The sequence below is a fragment of the Nicotiana attenuata genome, chromosome 9 (assembly GCF_001879085.1).
Source record: "Nicotiana attenuata strain UT chromosome 9, NIATTr2, whole genome shotgun sequence".
NCBI classification, from domain to species: Eukaryota; Viridiplantae; Streptophyta; class Magnoliopsida; order Solanales; family Solanaceae; genus Nicotiana; species Nicotiana attenuata.
Window position 1 is genome coordinate 37,766,009 of NC_031997.1, and position 25,945 is coordinate 37,791,953.

General features: G+C 36.2%; 1 protein-coding gene across 1 annotated transcript; it reads left to right on the forward strand.

Annotated features, from left to right (window-relative positions):
- On the forward strand, positions 17,164-21,882 carry LOC109232265 (cation/H(+) antiporter 28). The gene is made up of 4 exons (XM_019397966.1): positions 17,164-17,505; positions 18,443-19,438; positions 19,932-20,546; positions 21,209-21,882. The coding sequence occupies exons 1-4, from the start codon at positions 17,332-17,334 to the stop codon at positions 21,818-21,820; spliced, it is 2,397 nt and encodes a 798-aa protein (XP_019253511.1). The 5' UTR covers positions 17,164-17,331; the 3' UTR covers positions 21,821-21,882.

A 25,945-nucleotide genomic window follows, 5' to 3' on the forward strand; every position in this document is an offset into this window, starting at 1 on the left:
CAAAAAAAATTCCAACTTGAGCCAATACTCAAAAATGGTCAATTACCAAGGAATTATCATGAATCATGTTCAACATTTATAATCATCAACCTAAGCATGGACAATACACAGTAGAATCACAACAATCATGGTATAAGACTCACGGGCATGCTTGACACCAGCATATAGATACTCGCCACCATGCCTATACGTCGTACTCAACACTAACAAGTAGCAATTAAGACCAAAACTCTTATTCCCTCAAGCTAAGGTTAGACCAAACACTTACCTCAATTCCACGGACAAAAATCAAGCCTCAATTACCGCGTTACCTCTCGGTTCCACTTCCAATCCGCTTGTATCTAGTCATAATTTACTTAATAACATCAATAAATGCTAAATAAACCAATTCTAATGCATGAAAATAGATTTCCCAATGATTTCCCCCAAAAGTCAAAATCCAACCCTGGACCCGCTTGGTCAAAACTCAAAGTTCGAACCAAAACCCGATCACACATTCACCAACGAACTCAAATATGCAATAAGTTTTGAAATTCGACCTCAAGTTGAGGTCCAAATCCCCAAAATTTGAAAATCCTAACTTCTACCCAAAAACACCCAATTTCCTATGAAAAACCCTAGATTTTGAAGTGAAATTATGTAAAAAGATGAGTTAGAAATTACTTACTTATGATTTGGAGGAGTTTGAGCCTTTGAAAAATCGCCTAAGGATGTTTAGGGTTTGTGAAAGTTGTAAAATGATGAAAAATCCCGTCAAAATCCCACTTAAAAGATCGTAGATGTCGTAATTGCGGTAGAAGCTTCACAATGCAAAGCTCGTAAATGCGAAACAGGCATCGCATTTGCGAACCTGTTGCATTGTCTGCTCCCCTCGCAATTGCGAGCAATTTGTCGCAATTGCAATAACTGACCCTCCGTGATGACTTCGCACTTGCGAAGGGGGGGATCGCAAATGCGATCAAGTGCTGTCCTGACTTCTTCGCAATTGCGATGAAGTCCTCGCAATTTCCAGGCCTGTTAGGCTCGCAATTGCGATACCTGACCTCGCAATTGCGAGATCAGAGCCTGCAATACAACTGAAACTGCAACAGCTATTTCTCCAAGTCCAAATTCACTCCGTGGCCTATCCAAAACTCACCCGAGCCCTCGGGGCTCCAAACCAAACATGTACGCAAGTCTAAGAACATCATACGGATTGCTCGTGCAATCAAATCATCAAAATAACATCAACAACTATGAATTTAGCACCAAAATTCATAAAATTCTCAAGAACATTAAAATTTCCATTTTCTCAACTATAGGTCCGATTTATATCAAATCAACTCTGATTCTTACCAAATTTCACAGGTTCGACTTAAATATTATTTTAAATAAATACTGGGCTCCAGAACCAAAATACGAACCCGCTACTATCAAGAACACACACCATTTTATTTCCAAAAGTCTTATATTTTTCAGCAAACAATTTTCTTTAAAAATTCATTCCTCGGGATAGGGACCTCAGAATTCGATTCCGGGCATACGCTCAAGTCCCATATTTTACTACGGACCCTATGGGACCATCGAAACACGGGTCCGGGTCCGTTTATCTAAAATGTTGACCAAAGTCAACTTAATTCTATTTTAAAGGCAAAACTTAGCATTTTCTCAAATTTTCACATAAGGGTTTTTCGGATACACGCCCGGACTGCGCACGCAAATTGAGGTGAGACAAAAGGAGGTTTTTAAGGCCTCGGAACTCATATTTGACTTCTAAAATACGAGATGACCTTTTGGGTCATCACAATTATTGTGTGACTAACTGCATTTCACATCCTTTGCCAACATATGGAGGAGACATTTTAGTTTTCCAATTAAGCATACTCCCTAATTCTGGGCTTTGTGGCTAGTGTGTCTGTTCACCGATAGTTAGCAGAGTTGATATGATTTTATCCTCTTGATATTTCATCCTCTCTAATACCCTATATCATGCAAGTTTCTACTTATAAACATATTATGTTAAGTAGTTGAATCTCATTCAAAGTCTACAAGCAGGGAAACTTGAAATCATTTTCATTTGTGCGTTCACTGTTTCTGTTTGTTCAAATTTTGTTTGTACTAGTAGAAACTTGTTTTAGGCTGAATACATTCCAGGTTAACATGTAAGAGGACATGTGCCCGCACACAACCAGATTTGGATGTGAAACCAACTGTATTTCAAAATCCTTTTCCAACCGCTGAGACATAATTTTCATCTTTTCTTAGTCCAGGAACAGTGAAGAATGTTAGAAGGATGGCTAGCTATTTGGAAAACTAAAATTGTACAAAATAATTACATTGTGGGGATCGGTGTTCCGATATTTAAGAAGATCCTTAAAGTGATACTTTGGAACCTCTACCGGCCTATTCTTCATTCGATGCTTATCATTCTCATAGGCTTTAAAGTGGTTTTCTTCAACTGATTCTTATAATTTCTCCAATCAATACCAATTGATTTAAAAGCCCATGTTTTCGCCTCGTTAGGAATATCATATTTTTCCTACAAATTTAGTGCAATTAGGTTAGTATAAAACCTACTTACCTTTATCTCTTTTACTGTTTGTAGCAAATTGAAAACTCTAAAGGAACAATCCTAATCTCATAAATTGTAGAAATCTATATAAGTTTCTTAATACTCAAAAAGAATAATTTATTTTTAGATGTATAGGGCCAGTAATCTTGACTATAAGATTGACATTAACAGTAATTTTCTAATCATTTTCCTGGTCGTGCTTTTCCTTTAGAAACTTACTCAATGATCATTTCACGAAAAATTATCACACGACTTGAGCGCTAAGCTCCAAACTTGGCTGCTAATTAAGACAAACCAATCATAGCTAGTAAATAGGCACAATTTGACAGGTTTGATTGCAGCTACACCTAGCATGAAGCAATAATTCTTCTTTCTATGGTCGACAATTGTTAAGGCCGCACGATCGAGCGAATGAATAATTATTTTCTCATATGATTTTGGGAATTCTCATCTCATGAAATAAATTTTGGATTTGAGTGAGGTAGTACAACTAGTTTAATTTTTAAGTATTTACCTTAATATTGGATTTAAGACTTTCAGCACCATATCATAAGCCACAACGCTCTCGAGCATTTGAAAACTCAGGAGTTGACATGAAAACTCAGGAGTTAACAGTCTAAAGTTAGAGCAGGTTTACCAACTCGACAAACCGGTAATGAACGATAAGAAATTTTCATAGATTACACCCTGTCAGAATGGCATCTAAATTCAACTCAAAGACCTTATGAAACATAGTTTATACCAATTGATAGCATAAATCCATATACTAATGCTTAGAATCAACTTCTAGAAAAATTCAAATACAGAGTGAATGCAATACAGAAAAATAGATTAAGATAACAGTGTCAATAAATTCAAGATGTCAAAAGAAAATATAACTTGACCTTTTTAAAAATTCATCTTTAGCAGATTATCTACAGGAACATTAGTTCTAAAAGTTTAGACTCACACTAGCCACACCCTAACGAAAATAAAACCCTAACAGTTGGGATTCAAAAAATCAACAGAAAGCAAGATATTAAATACACTACAACACCCTAAATACTATAGAAAAAAAGAAAGATTAAAGAAGAAAATACCCAAATTGAAAAAGAAAAACTTACAGCTAAAATTAGTTTCTCACTGAGTGCCTTTTGCATCGAAGATTTTTTGCTATAGAAATCACTGACTGCTGAGTTCGTAGGTTGAATAAGAAGATGCCGAGCAGCTAGCCTGAATGCTATCAAAACGGATACAGATCATCTAGAGATCTCTCACCGGACAACTAGTTGGGGGGAAACTTGATTGGAGCTAGGCCACATCTACTTTTATTTAAAAAATAAATAAAAATTGCGGGTTTTGACTATATATTACATATTAAGAATAAAATAAAAAAGGTAAAAAGCTTTAAAGAGAGAGTACTAGAACTAGCGGGATAAGCGAAAAAATTTAGGAGGGAACAATAACTGTTCCTATAAATATTTTTTGGAAAAAACTATTGCCATTGATAGATATATTGTAACAGTTAAAGAAACCGTGGCTACAGGAAAATGTACGGCAACGATTATTATACAATGGCAACGGTTTGGTTGCTAAAGTGTATTATTAACATCCAAAACCTTTGATAACGATTAAATCTGTTGCAATAGAGGATCAGTGGCAACAGTTATGTAACCGCTGCGGAAACTTCCGTTGTCATAGGCTCATTTTCCAGTAGTGGTATGCACATCTACAATATGCTGTTGTTGTTTAGAAAGCTTCAGAGGCTTACTGTTTTAAAACATTTTGAAAAACGCTCCTAGGAGTAGTTTATTAAGCCGGAAAAAATGGTACTCCCCCGTCCCAATTTATGTGATATTATTTCATTTTTGTCTGTCCTAATATAACGACCCGACCAGTCATTTAGAGCATTGGCATTCTGTTTGGTGGTTTGAGGTCTTGAATAGCTTCATATGATATATTACGAATTGCATGCATGGTTGGTTTTAATTTTCGGGAAAGTTCGGGACTGATTCAGAAGTGCAATTCTCTATTTGGAAGCTTTAAGTTGGAGAGCTGACCAATGTTTAACTTTTGCGTAAACGATCTTGGATTCATGTTTTGATGATTCCAACAGGTTCATATGGTGATTTTGGACTTAGGCGTATGTTTGGAATTTGATATGGAGGTTTCTAGATTGATTTGGATCTATTTGGCAAAGTTGGCAATTTGAAGTTTAGGAAGGTCATAGGTTTGAGCGGGAGTTGACTTTGATGATAACAGGTTCGGATTATTGTTTCAAAAGTTGGAATAGGTCCATTACGGCATTGAAACTTGTGTGCAGCATTTGGTTTCATTCCGAGGTGATTTGGTAGGATTCAGACGCGTTCCGCGGAGTTTGAAAGTTTGAAAGTTAAGCGAAAGATCTTGGTCTTCAGTTCTTTGTTTTGATGTTATTTATATTGTTTCGAGCTTTTCAGATAAATTTGGATAATGTATTTGGACTTGTTGGTATGTTTGGACGGGGCCTCGGGGGCCTTGGGTATAATTCGGGTGTGTGTGTAGGGGGGGGGGGGTCGGAGAGTAAATTTCACAAATGGTCATATAACTATGACTTTTTTCACCAAAGTCATATAATAACTTTATTTTCTCACACAAAAATCATGTAACTATGGCTTTTTTTTTTTCCACCAAAGTCATTGTTATATTTTCTCACACAAAAATCTTAAAAATTTTACTAACTCACGCAAATATCATATTGATTGGAAAATATAATTTTTCAGTAGTATTTTCTTATTATGAGGTTTTTACTTTTTATTTTCGGTCTAATAAGTAATAATCCAATAAAATATGGATGGCTCAACCCGACCTGGCCCACCCGCACCAATACTTATATATATAAATTAAAATAATACTAAAGGTGAATAGTTAATATTTCAAAACATGTTACTTCTATCATTTATTTTTCTTTTCAAGATTTTTATTCAAATTGATTGCATATTTATTTCGAATGCTCCCTAACTATACCTTTTATTTCTTTTCTTTTTTTGTCAAAATCTCATGCACTCTGAACTAAGTTTTTTATGGGGAAAGAATTCACTTTACCTATTATTTTAACTTGCGTATATAGTTATTGGGTCAGGTTGATTGGGTCATTCCTATTTTAAGAGGAAAATATAAAATTAACCGACCGATCAAAACTAATTGCATTTACTAAAAGCCCTGCGCACCGAACCTTCACTCGGACTTGATTACTATTTATGAATCTACCCTTGATTTTAGCTTTTGATTGATGGATGTAATAGTGAAATTGGGATTATTAGCAAAACTTTTCTAAAGTGAATAATTGGGTTCTGAACAACCATTCGGAATCAAATTTCGGGGGAAACGCGATTCAAGTCTCGTGATGACTATTTTTTTCCGTTGTTGGTTGGATGCTCTATACCCAAACGTAAGCCTCAGTCTTTTGTTAATCTTGGAGGCTCTTCGAACATGTGATGTGGGAATTTCTATAATAATATTGACGGACAAACACTTCATGTATATGTATAAACCCAAAAATTCATTTTAGGATAAGAATGTTCGTTCATGCAGTGGCTATGTTTGTACATTATGAGTTAGTCATTCGATGGAAAGTGCGAGTATATATATGTGTGTGATAGCTTCGGTCGCCGCGAGTAGAACACGCTGGTTGCGTTCCATCAATTTTGGGGCACAACAATTGATATTTGTATACGGATAAAATCGGGAGAGAGCTTTTCCTGATTCCCCAATTAGGAAACAAAGTTGAAGCACGACTCGACGTCATCACAATTGTGACCCTGGAACTTCTCATGTCGAAACCTGGGGGGAGTGAACGACGCCTTAGAGACCGAGCACAGTGGGATAACGGACCCGAAACGAGTATCGCTTCGAGACCTCGGGAAACACGGAGTATTGTTATGCATGGAAAGTAGGGGATCGTAATGTTCGGCCTCAATCGGATATCATGGCACATATCCCATCCAATGTCAACCGTCACTACAACATTATGCATTTATAGCTATAAAATATATTGTAGCTAAATATAAAAATTTCCATAGCTAAACACTTTAGCCACGAAATTTTTTCCGTAGCATTTGTAGCAAGAAGTGGCGTAACTAAAAGTTAACTACAAACTTTACATGACCCATGGCTAAGGGCTAATACTTATTGCTATGGAAATTTTATGTGTTCTAGCTGTGATGATAATACATTCTTGCCACGGAAAAGATGATTATAGCAATAATTTTATTCTTTTGCCACAACAAATAAAATGTATAGCTATATTTATTTTGTAGCTACAAAGTGTTGTATTGTAGCAAAAGATTAAATTTATTTGCCACGTAACTTTAAATTTTGTGGCTATTTCTATAGCTTAGTTTCGTAGCAATAGTACTCGTATTCAGCTACAGATGAAAAATTCATAGCAATGAATTGAAGTATTTACCGCAAATATTTTCTTATCGTAGCTAAAAATTCATACTTTTAGCCATGAAATATATCTTATTATAGCAAATATTTTCTTTGTTTGCTACGAAAAGTAAAAATATGTAGCCATGTTCGTGATACGTAGCAATTATAGATATATATATGTTTAGCTACAAATTAAAAATATATAGCTAAATTCCATACTTTTTTGCCACAAAACACAAAATTGTTGCAAAAGAGCTTCTTCATTTGCTATGAAAATAAAAATGTATAGCCATGTTTAATTGTATATATGTTTTGCTACGGTTCAAAAATTCATAGCTACTAATTGAGAATTTTGCCTCGAATACTATTAGCCACAATAATTCATATAATGCAGGTAAGAAGCTATTTTTGGCATGAAATATACCTTCAATTGTAATTATTTAATAAATGCGAAATTTAAAAAATTGTTCAACAATATCATTCAAAATAGTGGAATATTATTTTACTCAAATATATCAATACGCTTTTACAAAAGAAATAGTAATTATTCATGTCCCCGTCAATCTTGATGCTTTCAGCACTACTCTACAACCTGCAACAACAATTAGAAATATATATTAGAAAATAGTACAACAAAGTATTTTCGCTGAAAAAAATAAATTTTACTTGTTAATAAGAATAATTTTTTGTAAGGATGATATAAAAATATATTAGTAAATAGTGTAATAAGTTACTTACGATCTGATTTGCATCATTTGGCTGTCGATTTTGAGCTGCAAGCATCATTTGGAATATTTTCAATCTCCACTAATTTATTATCAGTTTCTTTCTTGATTTCTTCAACTTTTTCATCAGCTTCCCTTTTAACTTCTTCGACTTGTTTCTTAGCTTCCCTTTTAACTTCTTCCAAACGCTCATTTGCTTCTTTTCTAGCCATTTCTACTTGCTTTATAAGTTGTATCTTTGTTGGTCTACCTCCAAAATATTCACTTATATTCTTTCGGGACCATATGCTCGAAGATATCCATTTTTTTCTACCCCAAGTACTTTCTCAAAGATATCATCATCATTTAAAGAAATTTCTCCTTCTTTTTGCTGCTCTTTTAATTGGTCAAATTGAACCTACAATCAATAATGCAAATTAATTAAACATAAGTGCAAATGTATATTCTAAAAGGAGATTAATATAAAATAGAACATATTGACATTACAATGACATCTTGTTGGAAAGCATAACTTGTTTTCCTTTTTTTCTCTTGCGAGATTCCAGAAAAACTTCAACACGAGATGGAGCTTTTCCATTTTTTTTCTCCTGTGAAAATAATAATCATTTTCATTAATTGAATAAGATATGTGAATATAATTCTTATAACTTTGTTCTAAAAAATTATCATGTTGTTCATATATACCATTTCGTATCTAAGTCTTGCATAACTTTTGGTCCCACTATATGGAGGCAAGGAACGTTTCGATCTATTTGCCTTGTTTTGCGTGCTTTTCTTCTGAACAAAAAGTTTTTAAAAAAAATTGATAATATTAGTTTCTACAACATATAATAATTTAAAAGAACAAATAGATTAATTAAAATACCTGAAAGTCAGCACCGCTCCAAAGGTTGACCAAATATTTTCATTCATCTATAGAGAAGTTTAGGCTTATTCCGTAAGCGAAGTGCATAAGTTGCTTTTGAATCGAAATACTTATTTTTCAACTTGTGCCTATAGTCTCTGTAGAGGTCACTCATATAACCAAGTATTGCACCTTTTCTTCCCTCGGAGACATCAAAACTAAACTTTTCCTAGAAAAAATAAAATATACCATTATAAAAGTTAGAAGTAGTGATTTAAAACGAAACTTGCTTAGTATCTCAGATTGTCAATCCATCAAAATTAAAGAAAATTATAACTTTATTAGTTTACTAATTTTCTTACCAAGATAATGTCCCACATGTGGTCGATCCTATCTTGCTCTATTTCTTTCCAACCATTTACTTTTAATGGGCAACAAGTTTGGCTTCTCACTGTTTGACCCAAAACCAAGTGAAATCGGTTGCATTCTCACCAATAGCTTGGTGATCTTCATCAAATTGAACGATCAATTTTTGTCCTTCCTGTAAATTGATTATCTTCACGCATCGTGTATGCCCTCTGGTTTTTCTTTCCAAAATGTTAGGGCCTACATTTATAGATTACATAAATATACTTCAAGTAAAAATATCAAAAGAATTGACAAAGATCAATAAATGAAAAAGAATACCTGTTGAATTTGTTGATTCATGTTCATCCACAACCGTTTCACTCACTTGTTCAGACAAGTTCTCATTAGAACTATTTTCTCTGAGAAAAGAACTCATGAAAATATCATTTTTCGGAGTGTATAAATATCAATTGACTTATCCTTATGCTTCTCGTAACTAAGAAGCATATTCTTAACATCTGAATCGTTACGACATTCCACTAACCCATCACAATCACTGACCAGTCTATCACCTCTCAAATAAGCAAACTTATCTCCCTCAAGAATATTGAAGTTACATAACTTTTTCATTTCATCAAGCAGATCAAAGAAATATGAAATCAATATCAATGTTTGCTTTCACCAACTGACCACTTACATATTTTCTCGAAGGAGAAAATATAAAATGGCCACCATAATGGAAGCTAAATTCCAATTCTCTGGTCATATTCATGTTTCCTAGAAAATTCATAATATAAGTTAGCTAGATGATTAAACAAATACAAAATATTGTTTAATTGAAAAGAAATTAATAAAGAATTCAATATTTTATAAAAGCTTTATTGCAATTACCCGAATAAACAACTTCTTCTATATGTTGTGTGAGCAAATCTTCTGTAACCGATGCTTTCTTGGAACTTTTCGGAGATTCCGTCTCATGATCATCACTCAATCGATTATTTCTTTTTCGAAGACCATTTCTACCCATGTCTGATTATAAACAAGTATTTGTAAGACATCAATATATTTAATATATTTTCTGCTTTTCGGTATATATTTTCATATATTTTCTGCTTTTCGGAAACAAGTATACTTTTCGGAAATTTTCTGCTTTATTTACTCCTTGTTTAATACTACAATCAAATCAAAGAAGCATAAAGGAGAAAGCAAAGAAATTCTTTAGGTTTCTAGCAAAGAAAACGGATCAGATTGAATATGCGTACCTTTGATGCAAGGAAGAGGCGTACCCCTTTGCTCCTCAATTCTGGTAACTTTTAGTATTTTAGGGTTTTTATTCTTCTAGTTTATGTTTGGCTCACTGGTGTCTCTAATAGGAAAAGAAGCTGTGATTTAGCCACAAAAAATTAGAGGGAAATAATTTGGAGGGAACTTTTTTCTTTTGGTAAAATCACATTTTATTTTTCAAATTGTAAATTCATGTTTCCCTCCTCCTAAAATCAGACCAACAAAAAGAAGTTAGATAAGAATATTATTAATATAAACATATTTTTATTCCATACAATTTAATTATATTTATCTATTTTAGTTTGTAAATTATTAATATAACTATTTTTTATTAACATAACTAGTCTCGAAGCACTTGATCAGGATAAAGCTTGAGTGATACTTAGTGAAGTTTTATTTAAATTCGATACATTAGTTAATAAATATTAATTTTAGAGGTGATCACCTTATTTTTTTTTTTTAGTATATGTGAAACTTACTAGTAATCTAGTAAGCTCCTGCAAAATTAGGTCGAATAGAACGATGAACACCTCTAATTACACTAAAAGGTATTGTTTTGATTAAAAAAAATGTCCGAGTAACATAATTATTCTCGAAGCATGCATTTGTTAGGATAAATCTTGAGCGATGCTTGGTGAAGTTTTTGTAACGACCGGGCCGGTCGTTTCGAGAGCTATAGCCCCGTTCCCCTATTTTTTGCTTCTTTTGTGTGCTATAGCTGTATTATGACTTACCGGGTTAGTTGGTTCGGGTCCGAGTGGTTTTGGAGTGAATTGAGTCACTTAGTCTCTTATTTGAAAGCTTAAGTTGCAAGAGTTGACCGGATGTTGACTTATGTATAAACGATTTTAAGTTGGGGTAGTTTCAATCAGAATTCCAAAATCAGCAATTTTAACCCAGAGCAAACATTTCTACTTTCCAGATTTTAGAGTAGTGTATTATTAGTTTAAGATTACTAATATGTGTATTATTATATTCCTAATGTAACCACAGTTTTTGTAGTAGGTTATTGGCATTTATCAAACTACTATAAGGACATTATTTTGTGTGAAGATTCCAGTTGTATGTTGTGAAAAAGTAAAAACTAATTTTCTGTCTTACTTGAAATAATGTTTTTCTCACACTAAGCTAAAGGGAGTACTCTTTAGGTGGTTGGCTTATGATACTCCTTTAAGGTTGAGGCCACTTAGCCTTTTCTTTTCCAGCTATTACAGGTAAGATAAGAAGAGTGTCGCATCACAAGTTTGAGCACCCAAGACATGGTTCTTTAAGATTTCTTCCAAGGAAAAGAGCAGCACGACACACCAGGTTTTCTGGTAGAAACACAACTAAAAGATTACTAGTTTAAGATTAAAATATGTATAGCACGCATGAACAACTATATATGTTGATGCTAATTCTTCAATGGTGCCATTGTTTTACTCCCACAGTAAGCCACCTTTGTAATTATGTATGAATTGTTTTCAGCATCTTTGGACCATATAGATTCCATGTTATATATAATTTTAGCACATCACGGTTTCAACACGAATCTGTAATACATGTAGCTACTATGACAAATAAATGTAGCTATTATGTCCCAACAATTGCTACTAGTTTTGAAAATTGAAGCAAGACTATTCTTTTAGCTATAAAATATGTGCAAACAAATATATTGTGGCTAGAATATTACAATAGCTACAGTGATGTCAAATGCATAGCAAAAAATTAGAATTAGCTACAATACTTATTGTAGCTATATAAATTCGTGGCTATATTATTTTGCCATGATATTCCATCGTAGCTATTGACCCCACTATTGCCATGCTTTTTATAACTTGAAGCAAAGATATTCAATATTTTATTTAACATAATTTGTCGTGGCTAAAAGGTTATTATTGCTACAATAGTTCAAACATGTGGCAAAAACTAATAATTAGCTACAAAGTTTTAGTGTAGCAATAAATTTGTAGCTATTTAGGCAGTTATTGCCACGACATAAATTAATTATAGCAAAAATGAGGTATTAGCTTTGCCAATTTAATTTTTGTAGCTAAGAAATTTCAGCAATTTGTGAATAGCCACGAAACTCTAATTTTTATGGCTATTATTATGTAATAGCCACAAAATTTATATTCGTAGTTGTAGATGCATTATGTTGTAGTGCGTGGATCGAGAATAGTGTTCGTGGGGGACCCCGGCCTAGCGATCAAAGAAGCGCCCCGGGGTGAAGGTGATAGGGTAAGCATACGGTTGATCTTCGAAATGTTGCAGGTCCAACAAGCGGCAATAGCATAGTTGCAGAACCAAATTCACGCCCCTAACAGGGTCGAACTCGAATAGTCCTGGGAAAATACTTGAAAGGACGAACAAGCTGTGGGGAACCGGGTAAGCTCAGACCCGGGGAAACTTCTTAGGTAATGAAGATGCTCGAAGCAATGGAAAAACGGGTGGAGTCCGGCAAGAAAAAAATTGAGGCTAACGACAAGAAGGTGGAAAAGTACAACTCCAGGTTCGATCAAATCGCCGGTGCGCCTCCAATATTGAAGGGGCCGGACTCCAAAAAGTTTATTCAGAAGCCTTTCCCCCCAAGTGCGGCACCGGAACCAATCCCGAGAGGTTTTGAATGCCCGACATTCCAAAGCATAATGGGACCACAAATCCAAATGAGCATGTGACCTCCTATGCATACACGATCAAAGGAAACGACTTGGAAGATGACGAAATCGAGTCAGTGTTGTTGAAAAAATTTGGGGAACCCTATCCAAGGGAGCGATGATATTGTATCACAATTTGCCTCCCAATTCCATCGACTCATTTTCTATGCTTGTAGATGCATTTGTGAAGGCCCATGCCGGAGCCAGTAAGGTAGAGACTGGGAATTGATGTTGTCCAAGTCACACCCTCTATTGGAGGTAGTGAAATGGTCGATGCAATAGTAATACCCAACTTTAAGTCGGGGTTGAATTCCACAAGGAGCTATGAGATTGGGATTTAGGAGTATATATTACGGTATATGAGCTTGAACTATCCTAAATTGCACTTCCACAAACTTGGTTATTTTTATAGCTAAATTAAACTAAGATTGCAGCTAAATAATTGAAACTAAGAAATGATATTTTTGGTAGTTTTTCAGATGCTGTAAAAGGACTAGGGCTATGACCATGACCTAGGTGTTCGCCTAATGGGATAAAGACTTTTATGATATTTTGTTGAACAAGGTGTATTATAGCTCACAACATTGTATTGCCCACTCAATACCTCTCGATTAGAGAATGATTTTGCGCAATTTGACTTCTAAAGACCAAATGGGTATCTACCGAAACGATTGATAAGAGCTCAAGTCAGGTTGTTACTATCTCTTGATTGAACCCTTTAATTGGGTTGATCAATTTATCAATTTTCCCAATTCCTTGTTAGCTAGGTTGACCTAGACTAGGTCTCTCTTTCTCAAGAAGAGACTAAGTTAAAAAGACATATTAAATCAATATTTGCAACCATTAATTCACAAATAAAGCATAAACCTAGCTAAATAACAAACTGTAACACCCCGTACATTCGGACTAGGCATGGATATGTTAAATGGGTATTAATTTGATATTTTAGACATATGAAGTCCTAGCGGGACGATTGTGGGTGAAAATAGTTGTTTCAAAATCAAGATGGAAAGTGAGGTGCATAAGATTTGACAAAATCGACTAAGTTTGCAGAAGGTCTGTATTCCATCAGTATTTTAGTGAAAATGTGTAAGTAATTTGAGAAAACTTAAAGCACAAACGTTGTAGGCCTTTGAAATATCTTTCCAAAGATATATTATGGAGCCCGAACGGATCTCTGTGCAAAAAGTTATATGCGTTTTTCAAAACAGTACGCGTATGCGCGAACACTCGCGCGAACAAGCCTTCAGGTGCACGAAATCGCGCGTGGGAGGCAGTGTTACTGCCGTTGAGCGCGAACTCTCGCGCGAACAGGCCTCCAGGTGCGAGAACTCGCGCGTGGGGGGTCGTTTTAAAGCTATATTTCGTCCCCCACAGCCCCAAAACATAAAAACTTGCTCTAGAAAGGGGAACTCTCAAAAACCTAACTCCATAAGGGTCCTTCCACCACCCAAGGTAAGTTCTAATGCTGATTTTAAGTTAATTTCAATTTCCCAACATCTTATTAACATGGTTAAACCCTCCATATCATTAGATATTCGATTGGGACACCATTGTTGAGAGAAGAAACCCTAGAACTCGAATTCAAGAAGATTGAACGTCAAAAAGGTAATATCTTCACCCTCTAATTAATTCTAACATTGGTTTAATGAATATAAACCCTAGTTCATGAGATATGAGTTGATGGGTTTGATAGAAAAACATGAAAAATTATAGGATTGAGTTATTGATTGTTGATTATTGATTAAAGATATCGTTTATCTTATGGGTGATAAAGAAGGGTATTGAATATAGCAATTTGATGCTTTAGAATTTATCTAGGAACAAGAGAATGGGTCATTGGGTGTAGAGACACCATTAATAAGGACTATGAAGCTTTATTTTCACCAAGTGTTTGATAAGATGCTTAAGTGACCAAAACATGAGAATCATTGCTAATATGGAATCCCTTTGACTTGTATTGATTTAGATTAAAGTTGAAAGGGGTTGACAAACGTTGTATTATGCTCAAGAGCAGGAAGTTAAGGTATGTGAGGCTAACTCTCTATGTTTGGGAATTTTAATGATTCTCCCTACACTACGTTTCTTTTACCACGTATCAATTGCCTCAGAAAATACAGTTAAGCCTAGTTCCTTGAATAGTTGTAGAACTTCTATTCCCTAGCTTCATAACTCGTTCATGACTTTCATTCTGAACGTTGTGAGCTCAGTTCGTATTCAATATATACTTGGGTTTGATCCCCCGAAGTCTCAGTATAGCTTACTCAGCATGTCATAAACAGTTGCAGTTTCAGTGTTCATAACCAGTTCAAGAATACATGTCTCCTTCCAGTCCTATTCAGTATTCCAATATTATGTAACTCAGTAGAATTCAGTATTCCAGTATTATGTAACTCAGTATGATTCAGTATTCCGGTATAATGTAACTCAGTGTGATCCAGTATTCCAGTATCATATAACTCAGCGTGATTCAGTATTTCACTATTATGTATTGCAGTATGATTCTCAGTTTCTGATTTTAAATCCCTGAATGTTGAACACCTATATTTGGGCCTGAGGCCGCAGCTAATGCTTTATGCATCTTTGGGCCTGAGCCCGCAGTTTATGCTTTATGCATTTTGGACCTGAGGTCGCAGTTATGTATACGTATACTTGGGCCGGAGGCCGCAGCTTGTGCACATATATATATATATATATATTGGGCCTGAGGCCGCAGTTTAATATTCAGATAAACAGGTTGTTCATCATTCAGAAGAGGGAGTATTCATATCCTTACTTCCTTTATTCAGTTCAGTTATCAGTTATCAGTTATCTTTTCAGTTATCGGTTATCAGTTCAATTACCAGTTATCAGTTCAGTCATCAGTTATTAGTTATTAGTTATCAGTTATCATTTCAGTTTCAGTTTGAATAGTTATCATCTCAGTTATCAATTATAAATTCTCAGTTATCAGCTTAGTTTCAGTTTCAGCAGTTATAATTCTTTCTTTCAGTTGCTTTACATACCAGTACAATTTAAATGTACTGACGTCCCTTTTTGCCCGGGGCCTACATCTCACGATGCAGGTAATGATTTACAGGTTGAAGATTCAGAGCGCTAGAATTCCCGTACCAGCTGTATGATGATCCCTAGTTCTTTCGGGGCTTTATCATTACTTTACGGTCTTTCAGTATTTACAGGCAGTCAGTGTTTTCAGTACTTTATTAGAGGCTTGATAGACTAGAGTAACAGTTAGACAGAGTCACATGCTCTCCATGTTAAGCTATGTTGGCTACAAATATTATTAAAATTGTATCAGTATTTCCGCACTTTGATTTATATCATCCAGACTTTCAGTATATCAGCATGTGTTAGTTTATTTTCCGCATTCAGTATGTTATGATACCACATGTTGATTCAGCCAGCCAGTTGGTTCGCTCGGTCACATGTAGTCAGGCACCGAGTGCCGTGTTACGTCCAGGCCCAGGTTCGGGGCGTGACACAAACACCCATTCATAAACAAGCATAAAATTAATCACCCATAAGGTTTACACACTAGGGTAGAGTCACAACCCTAGCTAAGAATCTAGTTACTCATAATGGGTAATGAAGAAAATAGAGAAGAAATGATAAAATTAAACTCATATTGAAAGATTAAAAGACAAAAACCTAATGTTCAATCACTAATGTAAGCTAAAGTTGCCTAAACCAGTATAGAAAAATGGCTACAGACGTTTGGATATTCAAAACTTGACCTAATTTCGTGAAAGAAGTCTATTTATACACATCTGGAAATTTTGGACCAAATTGCCCTTTCGGAGGTTCTACGTCCGCACAATTCCATGTGCGATCTGCACTTCTTCTTCAGTCTTGGCAGGAGTTTGGTCTGCGGCCGCATAATTCTGGATTGCGGCCGCATGTTGCTTGTTCTGCGGTCCGCGCAATAGTGAGTGCGACCACACAGGCCCTTTCTGCGGACCGCACAAATCTGTGTGCGGCCGCATGGCTAGATTCTACGTCCGCACAATAATTGTGCGGTCCACATATCCTTGAAGCTCGAACTGGTATCTCTCTGAACTCGAACTCTTTGGTGGCTTCTGCGGCCGCACAATAATTATGTGGTCTGCACTTTTCATTTGACCTCTACTAGATTTCCTTTGTGTTTTGTGACCGCAGAAGGAATTCTACCAATAATTTAGGACTAACATTGAAAAACAAATAAGCTAATTAGCATTGTTAGAGCTCTATTTAATAACGAAATTGTCATAGGAATTATTTATCGTGACATCTATATATTAAGAAAATAGGATGGTTGCATTTGCTACTTGCTAGTAATTAGGAGACATATTAACCACCTTAACCCACGTGATTAGTTAAGTGTGGGAGCAAGAGGAGCCCCGCCTATTGAGGAATGTTCTTTTCAATATAGTACGTAGCTCCACATTCATTGTTCTCTTTCTGCGAATGTGTATGTCAATTGGGAAAGAATTTGATATATTGATCTACTAATTGAACTCAATCCAACAGAGATTAGAAGATTTAATTATCTGCAAAAAGGATAAGAAGAAAGAAATGGATTTCTTAAAGAAGAACGACACGAAAGTGGAATGCCAGAATCAGATTACCATTAGAATTGCATCTATGTCTGTTTACCTCTTAGGTTTCTTCTTAGCCATGTTCTTATGCAACTGTGTCCACCTTCTGCTTCGCCCTCTTTCCCAACCTCGTATAATTGCTGAATCCATTGTAAGTCTCTCTCTACCCCCCTAACCTTTTGATCTTCTATGTCATATAATTGTTACATTAAAATTTCATATACCGATTCTTGAATGTGTAGAATATTCATGTGAGACTTCTCAGATTTTACACTTGTGATACATGTTTCTTCGATTTCTCTAAGTAATGCTTTTTACATCGCAATATCTACCGTGTCGATTTGGCCTTTCATAAAGGGTGACACAATAAAAGCATCCATAATAAAGGCGAATGATACATTTTATGATAGTTTGTTATAACCCATAAATCAGAGTTGATTTTCGCTTCCCTATACGGGTTACGGGTTGCCTTCTTATGCTTGTGATTAAGCAACTCGGCCCTAGTAGTGGAATTATAATGGTGCTAGCATCCTTTTCTTACGGGTATGGTAGTGTCATAAACACAATAGTGCATGACATGGCCGATCAAGTTGGGGATAAAAGGGAGGGGATATGTTTTCTTCACCCTGGAGTTCATTCATTATGAACTGAAAAGCGCTTGGCTGATTAATTAGGTTTAAAAACGTCATAGAATTCTTGATTGGCCAATTTATTTTTCCTTTCAGTAAGCAAGCATCGTGAGTCTATGCTTTCTATCTTTCAATCAGATACCAATTGCTTGAATGCAATTTGAAACCCTCGAACAAATCCCGTTGCCTAGCTGTGATGCGACTTGCTGAGTCACTGGCGGCCATGAAACAATATATAGCATTTGATATACTCTCAAACAGCTTAATTATTCCATCCTAACAAAATTTTGCATGTCTTTTTAAACAATTTTCTAATGATATACGTGACTCCAATTTTACTTATTTTAATTTCCCAATTGTGGTTGATCCCAAAACTTTTACTTATTTTAATTTCCCAATTGTGATTGATCCCAAAATATTGACGTTTAGTATTTTTTTTTTTTTTTTTTTTTTATGCAGGTAGGGTTGCTACTTAGTAATCTTGAATTCGTGCGTAATAGGTTCTTAAACGACAACGAAGTACAACAAACTTTGAACTATATTGTGGACGCAATTATGGTGTGTCACATGTTTGTTGTGGGCTTAGAAATCGATCCCAATATATTCCTCCAATTGACACTCCCAGAGGCAAAAGTTGCATATTCTGGAGTGCTTGCTACATTTGTCTTTGCTTGCCTCATCACTCCACTTCTACACATTTCTAAACAACCAAATGCTGTATTCAGTTCATGTTTAGCAATTGTTCTTGCTGGAACAGATTCTCCCTTATTAACTCGATTAATCACAGACCTCAAAATTGGAAAATCGGACATAGGTCGATTTATTGTTGAAGCCGGAATACATTCTGATGTTGTCTCGATATTATTAGTCACAATTGGATTTCTTATTTTCGATCCGGATAAAAACTTTCAGAATCGAAGTGTGAAAATGATGCTAAAGATGATGGCTATTTTGGTGTTTCAAACGTTGTTAGCATCAAAGGTAGTTCCTTCAGTTATGAAATGGGTGAATAATGAAAATCCTGAAGGAAAACCAATGAAAGGGTCACATTTAGTTGTGGCACTTGCTTTTATCATCTCAATTTGTAGCATGTCGCCTATTGTTGGTTTCAGCAAAGTATTGAGTGCATTCTTGGTTGGGCTTTTTATGCCAAGAGAAGGGAGAATATCAAAAATGATGATTGGAAAAGTTAACTATATATTTAGGACCATATTCTATCCATTATTTTTCTTTTGGGTTGGCACAGAAGCTAAACTTTCAGAATTTGAGGCTGGCAAGATTGCTACATGGGCAAAAATAATCGTTCCTTTCATCATTGCGACAGGTGGTAAAGTACTTGGTTCTGTGGTTTCTGGGCTAATGCTAGGATTTCATTGGCCAGAATCAGTTGCCACTGGGTTGCTACTCAATATCAAGGGCCATTTTCAAGTCTATTTAGCTATTAATGCCTACCGCGTAAGTCCTTAACATATTTTTCTTCGTTATTAATTATTAATTCCACATACTATCATTGAATTTTATTAACTATAGCAGCAAAGTTGCAAATTTTTTTTTTCATATTAAGTAATCTTTAAACTATTCTTTGTCACATTAACTTTATTCACTATAACAGTAAAGTCAGTTATAAAAATTTTACCTTCTATAACATAAAGTCACCTTGATTGGTGGGTTTCAGAGTTATATAGGAAACATTCAGTGTGACTACACTATATAGTAGGTAAAGTACAGTTACTTTAATTAGACAAAATATAGTTTAGCTACTTTTCTGTTAAAGTGGATAAAGTTTAGTGACTATTGTTATATTGTGCCAAGTTCAGTTAATTTAATATGTGACCCAAAAAAAAAAGGCTTTTGAATTTATTTCTCTACTAGACAAACTTTGGTAGTCATGCATGAAATTAACTCAATACATATGTTATCATCAAGATTATTTTTTGTTCATATGCAGATGAATATCATAAGTATGTCAACAAGTATTGTTTTGGTGTTTGTAACTTTCCTTACCATAATATACAACCCAGTAGTGGTCGCAAAAATAATTGAACGTGCAAGGAAACGCTCACCAACACAAAAAATGGCACTTCAATGGCTTAATCCGACGAATGAGCTTCGAATACTACTCTGCATTCGTAGTTCTCAGAATGTTTTCTCGGCAACTAACTTCATGGAAATCTCTCGAGGGCCAGTAAATCCTGGAATCATGGTTTACTTAACTGATATGGTTGAGTTAACTGATAAAATAGCAGCAACATTAACACAAGGACGTGGAGTTGGAGTTGGAGTTGGAGTTGGAGTTGATGCTGTGACAGTAACTGATCCTACAGTGGTTGAAATGAGAGAAAAAATTACCAAAGATGTTCATGCTTATTTAAGTGAGGATTGTGAAGGCATTAACTTACAAAGAATGATGGCACTTTCAACCATCAATAATATGCACCAAGATATAAGCATTCTTGCTGAGGACCTCTTGGTACATCTTGTTATACTTCCTTTTCATAAGAATCAAGAGGAAGATGGAAGACTCCATGTGGGTCATTCAGGCTTCCGCCATATCAACCGCAAGGTACGCCAGACATATCAACTGCTTATTAATTTCTTTCTTTCTTAAAAATCATAAACAGCTAATAAACATGAAACCTTGTACTTAATTGTTATACCATAGCTAAAAGCGCTGTTTCACTAGAAAAATAACAAACAACAACACAACCCAGTGAAATTCCACTAGTGGGATCGAGGGAGGGTAGTGTGTACGCAGACCTACCCAACCCCGAGGGGTAGAGAGGCTGTTTCCGAAAGACCCTCCGCTCAAGAATACGAAAAGAGGCAATATATCAGTACCATCAATAAAAACTATGGAAAGAAAACAGCATCACAAGAACCACGAAATAGATGGAAAACAAAATAGCAACCAATAGATAAAGCCGGACACTAAGAGGAACCGAAAGAGCAGTGAGAACTCAACACTTATCACTAGCAGTTTAAGCGTAAATCCTAACAGACTAGCCTCACTCAAGAAAAATAACAAACTTAATAATCATCTACAAGATATCCTTTATCTCTATTCTAGTGTAACTAAATGAAAGATATCTATCCACATTAAGTAGTTGTGTACAAAACACATTTAGAGCAAAGACTTGTAATACTAAATAATGTTAGGTCTTAACTTTTATATCTACGGGTAGTTGGATATTTCAAATTTGTTTGACATATGACATTTCCATGTAGGTTCTTCGGAATGCACCTTGTTCTGTGGGGATCTTAGTAGACAGGGGTCTCGGAAAAACCGTGATATCAAGATCCTCGATTTCCCTAAATGCAGCAGTGATATTTATTGGTGGCAAAGATGACAGGGAAGCACTTGTGTATGCAGGACGTGTGGCACGACACCCTGGAGTAAAACTCACAGTAATCAGGTTTCTAGTAGAGGCCGCCGGAGATAGTGTGTCATCAAGAGTTGGTAGAGCAAAATCCAATACCACTGAACATTTGGAAGAAATGAAAATTGATGATGAATGCTTTACGGAATTTTACGACAAACATGTTGCTGGAGGACGTGTTGCGTATGTGGAGAAATACCTTGTCAACTCTGGACAAACATTTTCTACATTAAGGTCATTAGAAGGGCAATATGGTTTGTTTATTGTGGGACGTGGTGGGAGGGTAAATTCTGTGTTAACAGTAGGAATGAGTGATTGGGAGGAGTGTCCAGAGTTAGGTCCTATTGGAGATATTCTTTCTGCTTCTGATTTCTCAGTAACAGCCTCAGTTTTGATCATTCAACAACATAGCCTTAAAGGAGAATTAGATGGACTTCATGATGAATTCTCAATCATGTAACATGTACATATTCAAGTTATAACATAGTAGGATTTCTTCCTACCAAACTCCTCCTTATTTAAGTCCTTGAGCAAATAAAAGTTAGAGAAACGCAAAAGAATGACAGATCAACAAGATAAAACTAAGCATGTGTTACGATTAACTAAATTGAATCGCAGTGCATCGCTTAATAAAGGGGGACGATGGGGGGTTTAACGCAATGTTTAGAAATTTAAAGGGAATGTCAAAAACAAATAGTTCGCGCAAAAAATAAACAATTTGAGGGAGTCAAAAGGGAAAACAATTCAGGTGTTCAGGGGAAGATATCTTCCTTTTTTTTTTTTTTTTTTTTTTTTTTTTTTCTTATTCTTCCTCTCTTTTCTACAACTAACCGGCAGAATGAATGATGTTAATGGCTTATAGGAAAATTTGTCCTTCAGAGGTCCTTTACTCCTTTTGATGACTGCTTCTCTCATAGAATCGTTTCTTCTCTTCAAAGCAAGGCCTCTTCATCGACTATCAATCAAAAAAGCCCACAAGACACTCTTCTCCAAAAGGTATGCAAGTACAATAGCAAAGAGCAGAGGAATGTTGATGACTTCCCAACAAAAACTAACAGGAAAGAGGTTATACAAGTCATCATATCATATCATATCATCATACTATATTAAAATCATACTATACTAAAAGTAGGAAGACTTTAGATATAAAGTTAAATTACCAAAATGTCCATCAAAAAGCTGAATGACATTTTTACCCATTATCTACACATCACTCCTTTAATGTCTTTGTAATAAATAATAAATTTATCTTTGAATAAATGATAAATGTATAATGATGGTGCATTCAAAAGTACAACCTTTCATATTGTAGTGGGTAGAGCAATTTCCCAATGAATGTCCAGAAAATTGATTATGGCTTACGATGTATGAGGGGTGCTCTTGGAGTGATACCTGCAACGAAGGGATGAGGCCACGTCAGTCCACGGCGGGCAATATCCGCGACATGTTCGAGAGGCAACTCTAGATGATGCTGAAGACGAGCACGTCGTTGAAACAGTAAGGATCGTGAGAGAGAAACAAAAAGCTATTATGGGCCACCTCTCATGACAAGATCAGGGCATGACGGAGTTGAAGCAGGCGTTGTCGGGTGCTTCCAACAACACGAATGGACGAGGTCTAGTTCCTCCCAGTTCTCCCTCAAATCAAACAATGCAGAGCGTCAACAACAACACCCCGAGGGGCGAAGTCAGCTTCGACGGGGATGGGGGGAATGGTAGCGGATCCGGTAACAACAATGAGAATGATCCATTTAAAACCGAGCTCATGCGATTTATGAGGGAAATAAATGCCCGAATGGATTAAATTCTGGGTGCACCACCAGTGTTGAAAGGACCGGATTCAAAGAAATATACCCAGTTAACGTTCAAACCAAGCGCGTCACTAGAATTGATCCCGAAGAAGTTTAAAATGCCAGACATGCCGAAATATGACGGGACTTCAGATCCTCAGGAGCACATCACCACCTATACAACGACGGTGAAGGGGAACAATTTAGCTCCCCAGGAGACTGAGTCAGTCTTACTGAAGAAATTCGGGGAGACCCTCACAAAGGGGGCCCTGACATGGTATTCGCTTTTGCCCTAGCACTCAATAGATTCATTTGAGATGCCCGCGGATTCTTTTATCACGCCCATGTTGGGGCCAGAATGGTACAGGCCCGAAAGGCCGACATATTTACGATTGCAAAAGGAGAGTCCGAATTACTGCGGGAGTTCGTGACCAGGTTTCAGAAAGAAAGGATGCTGCTACTGACCGTACCGGACGAATGGGCAGCTGAAGCATTCACTAAAGGTCTGAATCCGAGAAGTTCTGATGCTTCCCAAAAATTGCAAGAAAGTTTGCTCGAGTTCCAGGCAACAACATGGGCAGATGTTCACAACCGGTATGAGTCAAAGATAAGAATTGAGGATGATCAGCTTGGTTTCCCGGCATAAACCAAGGGTCGGGACCGGGAGAAGAATAAAGAGAAGTCAAAGGATGATTTCGATACAGGTCGACGGTCTTCAAGAGGTCAGTTTTTGCCCTACGAAAGGCCGAAGGATACGGTAGAGGTTTACTGTCTGTGGATAGATTCGCAACCGAAAGGAGAGCTAATCGCGGCCGGAATAACAGATCACCGTAGGGCAAGGAAATATCGGGTTCCCAGGACTCCTCCTACCCTAGGCTTTCCGAATACAACTTCAACATCAGTGTAGTGGAGCTAGTATTGGCTATGAGGAACATTACGGAAGCACAGTTCCCGAAGACAATGAGATCCGATCCCAATCAAAGGTATCCTAATTTATGGTGCGAATACCATGGGATCAACGACCACCGGATAGGGGACTGCCGGCATCTGCACGAGGAGATGGAGTGATGTTCTACACGTCATACCACACAAGAGGGGGGTGATTTGTGTGGTACCTAATTTTCGCACTAGAAGAACCTGGTTCTTCTAGATGTGCTTACTATGACTGTTTGTGAAATTAAGAGTGCATAAAATAAAGAACACAGAGATTTTTACGTGGAAAACACCTGGCTCAAAAGGTGAAAAAACCACGACCTACTACTCAGTAGGATTTTCCCAAACTTCCACTAAAATCACTGAGCCAAAACAGCATTTACGAAACTCTTGTAAACCTAAGGATTAAACTCTAATCCCAGTGTGGCACACAGCCTCAGCTGCTGCGACACTTTCAAGTTAACTCTAACTTGAATACTCAATAGTACCTAATACAATTCCTTCTGTGAAAGCTGAAAGGTACAATATGAAAACACCTACTACAATTGAACTAGAATAAAAGAAAGACACAATAGAATTGGTTCTTCTATCTTGTCCAAGTAGCTTCAGGAATGCACACTTGAATCCACGTAAATTGCTTGCAAAAAGCCTTGCTATTTTGCTCTTCAATTTAGTTTCACTTCTGCGTTTGTGCAATCCCTGTAAAAGAGAACAATCATTATTATTTATAGAGTTAGTAATCAATGTTTGATTAAAACTGGAATTGCTGATCCTTCATCAAATTCGAGTCCTAGAACAATTCAAACTCCAATCCTTATTCTTGATCCGGATGTAGTTCTCTTCACATAATGAGACTTCAACTCCTTATCCTATGCAACCTTTTCGATCAACTCAGAAGATATTGTTGCTGACCCTTGAGACTTATCTTCACATGTATGTCACATGTATAAGTATATCAACACTGTGTCCGTCTCACATGATGGACCTGGTTCATGACTGAGTTCATTTTGTCAATCTTCAAAACTTCATCTGAACTTGGGTCAACAAATTCTCCCTTTTTGATGATGACAAACTCTGTGCTTTTATTGATCAGAGACCCTGTGGAACTCAGCTTAATTATCACACTTTAATTTAACTTATCATTAAGGACCAGGTTTAATCAGGTTATAAATATCACTTTATTATCAGAATACAAAGTAAAGCACAATATCTCTTCCCCCTTTTGGCATCATCGAAAAGTTGCATATTATATGAATCCCAGATGTTAATTATTACTCATGGCCACTGGGGCAACTGCAAGTGAAAATATGATTCAGTTAATCAATAATCAACTTCACAAGAAATTTAGCTATTAAGATCAGAAGTTTCATAGAACAAGAGAAAACAAAGCACATTGTCATTGATTAGGAGGTGTTTCTACAAAACAGACCACAAAAAGAAAAACAAACATCCAACCATGAGCAAAAAAAACAGAGAAAAGTCCCGAATCTGGGTCACTGAGGGGTTTTCTAAACTGGTTCTAGGGCTTGGAGGAACTAGAGGGTTGGGATTGAAGAAGATTAAGCATTGTTTGGAGCATCCCTTCACTCTTTTCCTTTTCCTTTGCTAGCTCAGCTTTGAGGCCATTTCTTTCACTTTCTAGTTCAGCAATGCGAGCCTGGAGCGTAGCAATTTCTGCATCTTTTGTTTCACACTCTAGAACCAATGCCCTAACTTTGCTGTTCACAGGAGTCTTCAAGGATGAACCAGGTTCAACTGGGGTTACACTTAGCAGATAGTCACAAGCCTGCAGAGTTTTGATTCCAAAGTGCTCTTTGCTGGAGGCCATCTCCCACTTCTTCAATGGCACATCTAACTTGGCCA

Excerpts from the sequence above, each read along its gene's own strand:
- LOC109232265 (XM_019397966.1), top strand. The coding sequence starts at position 17,332 with ATGGATTTCTTAAAGAAGAACGACACGAAAGTGGAATGCCAGAATCAG. Across the intron at positions 17,506-18,442 it reads GTATAATTGCTGAATCCATT|GTAGGGTTGCTACTTAGTAA; the intron begins GTAAGTCTCTCT and ends TTTTTTATGCAG. Across the intron at positions 19,439-19,931 it reads TAGCTATTAATGCCTACCGC|ATGAATATCATAAGTATGTC; the intron begins GTAAGTCCTTAA and ends GTTCATATGCAG.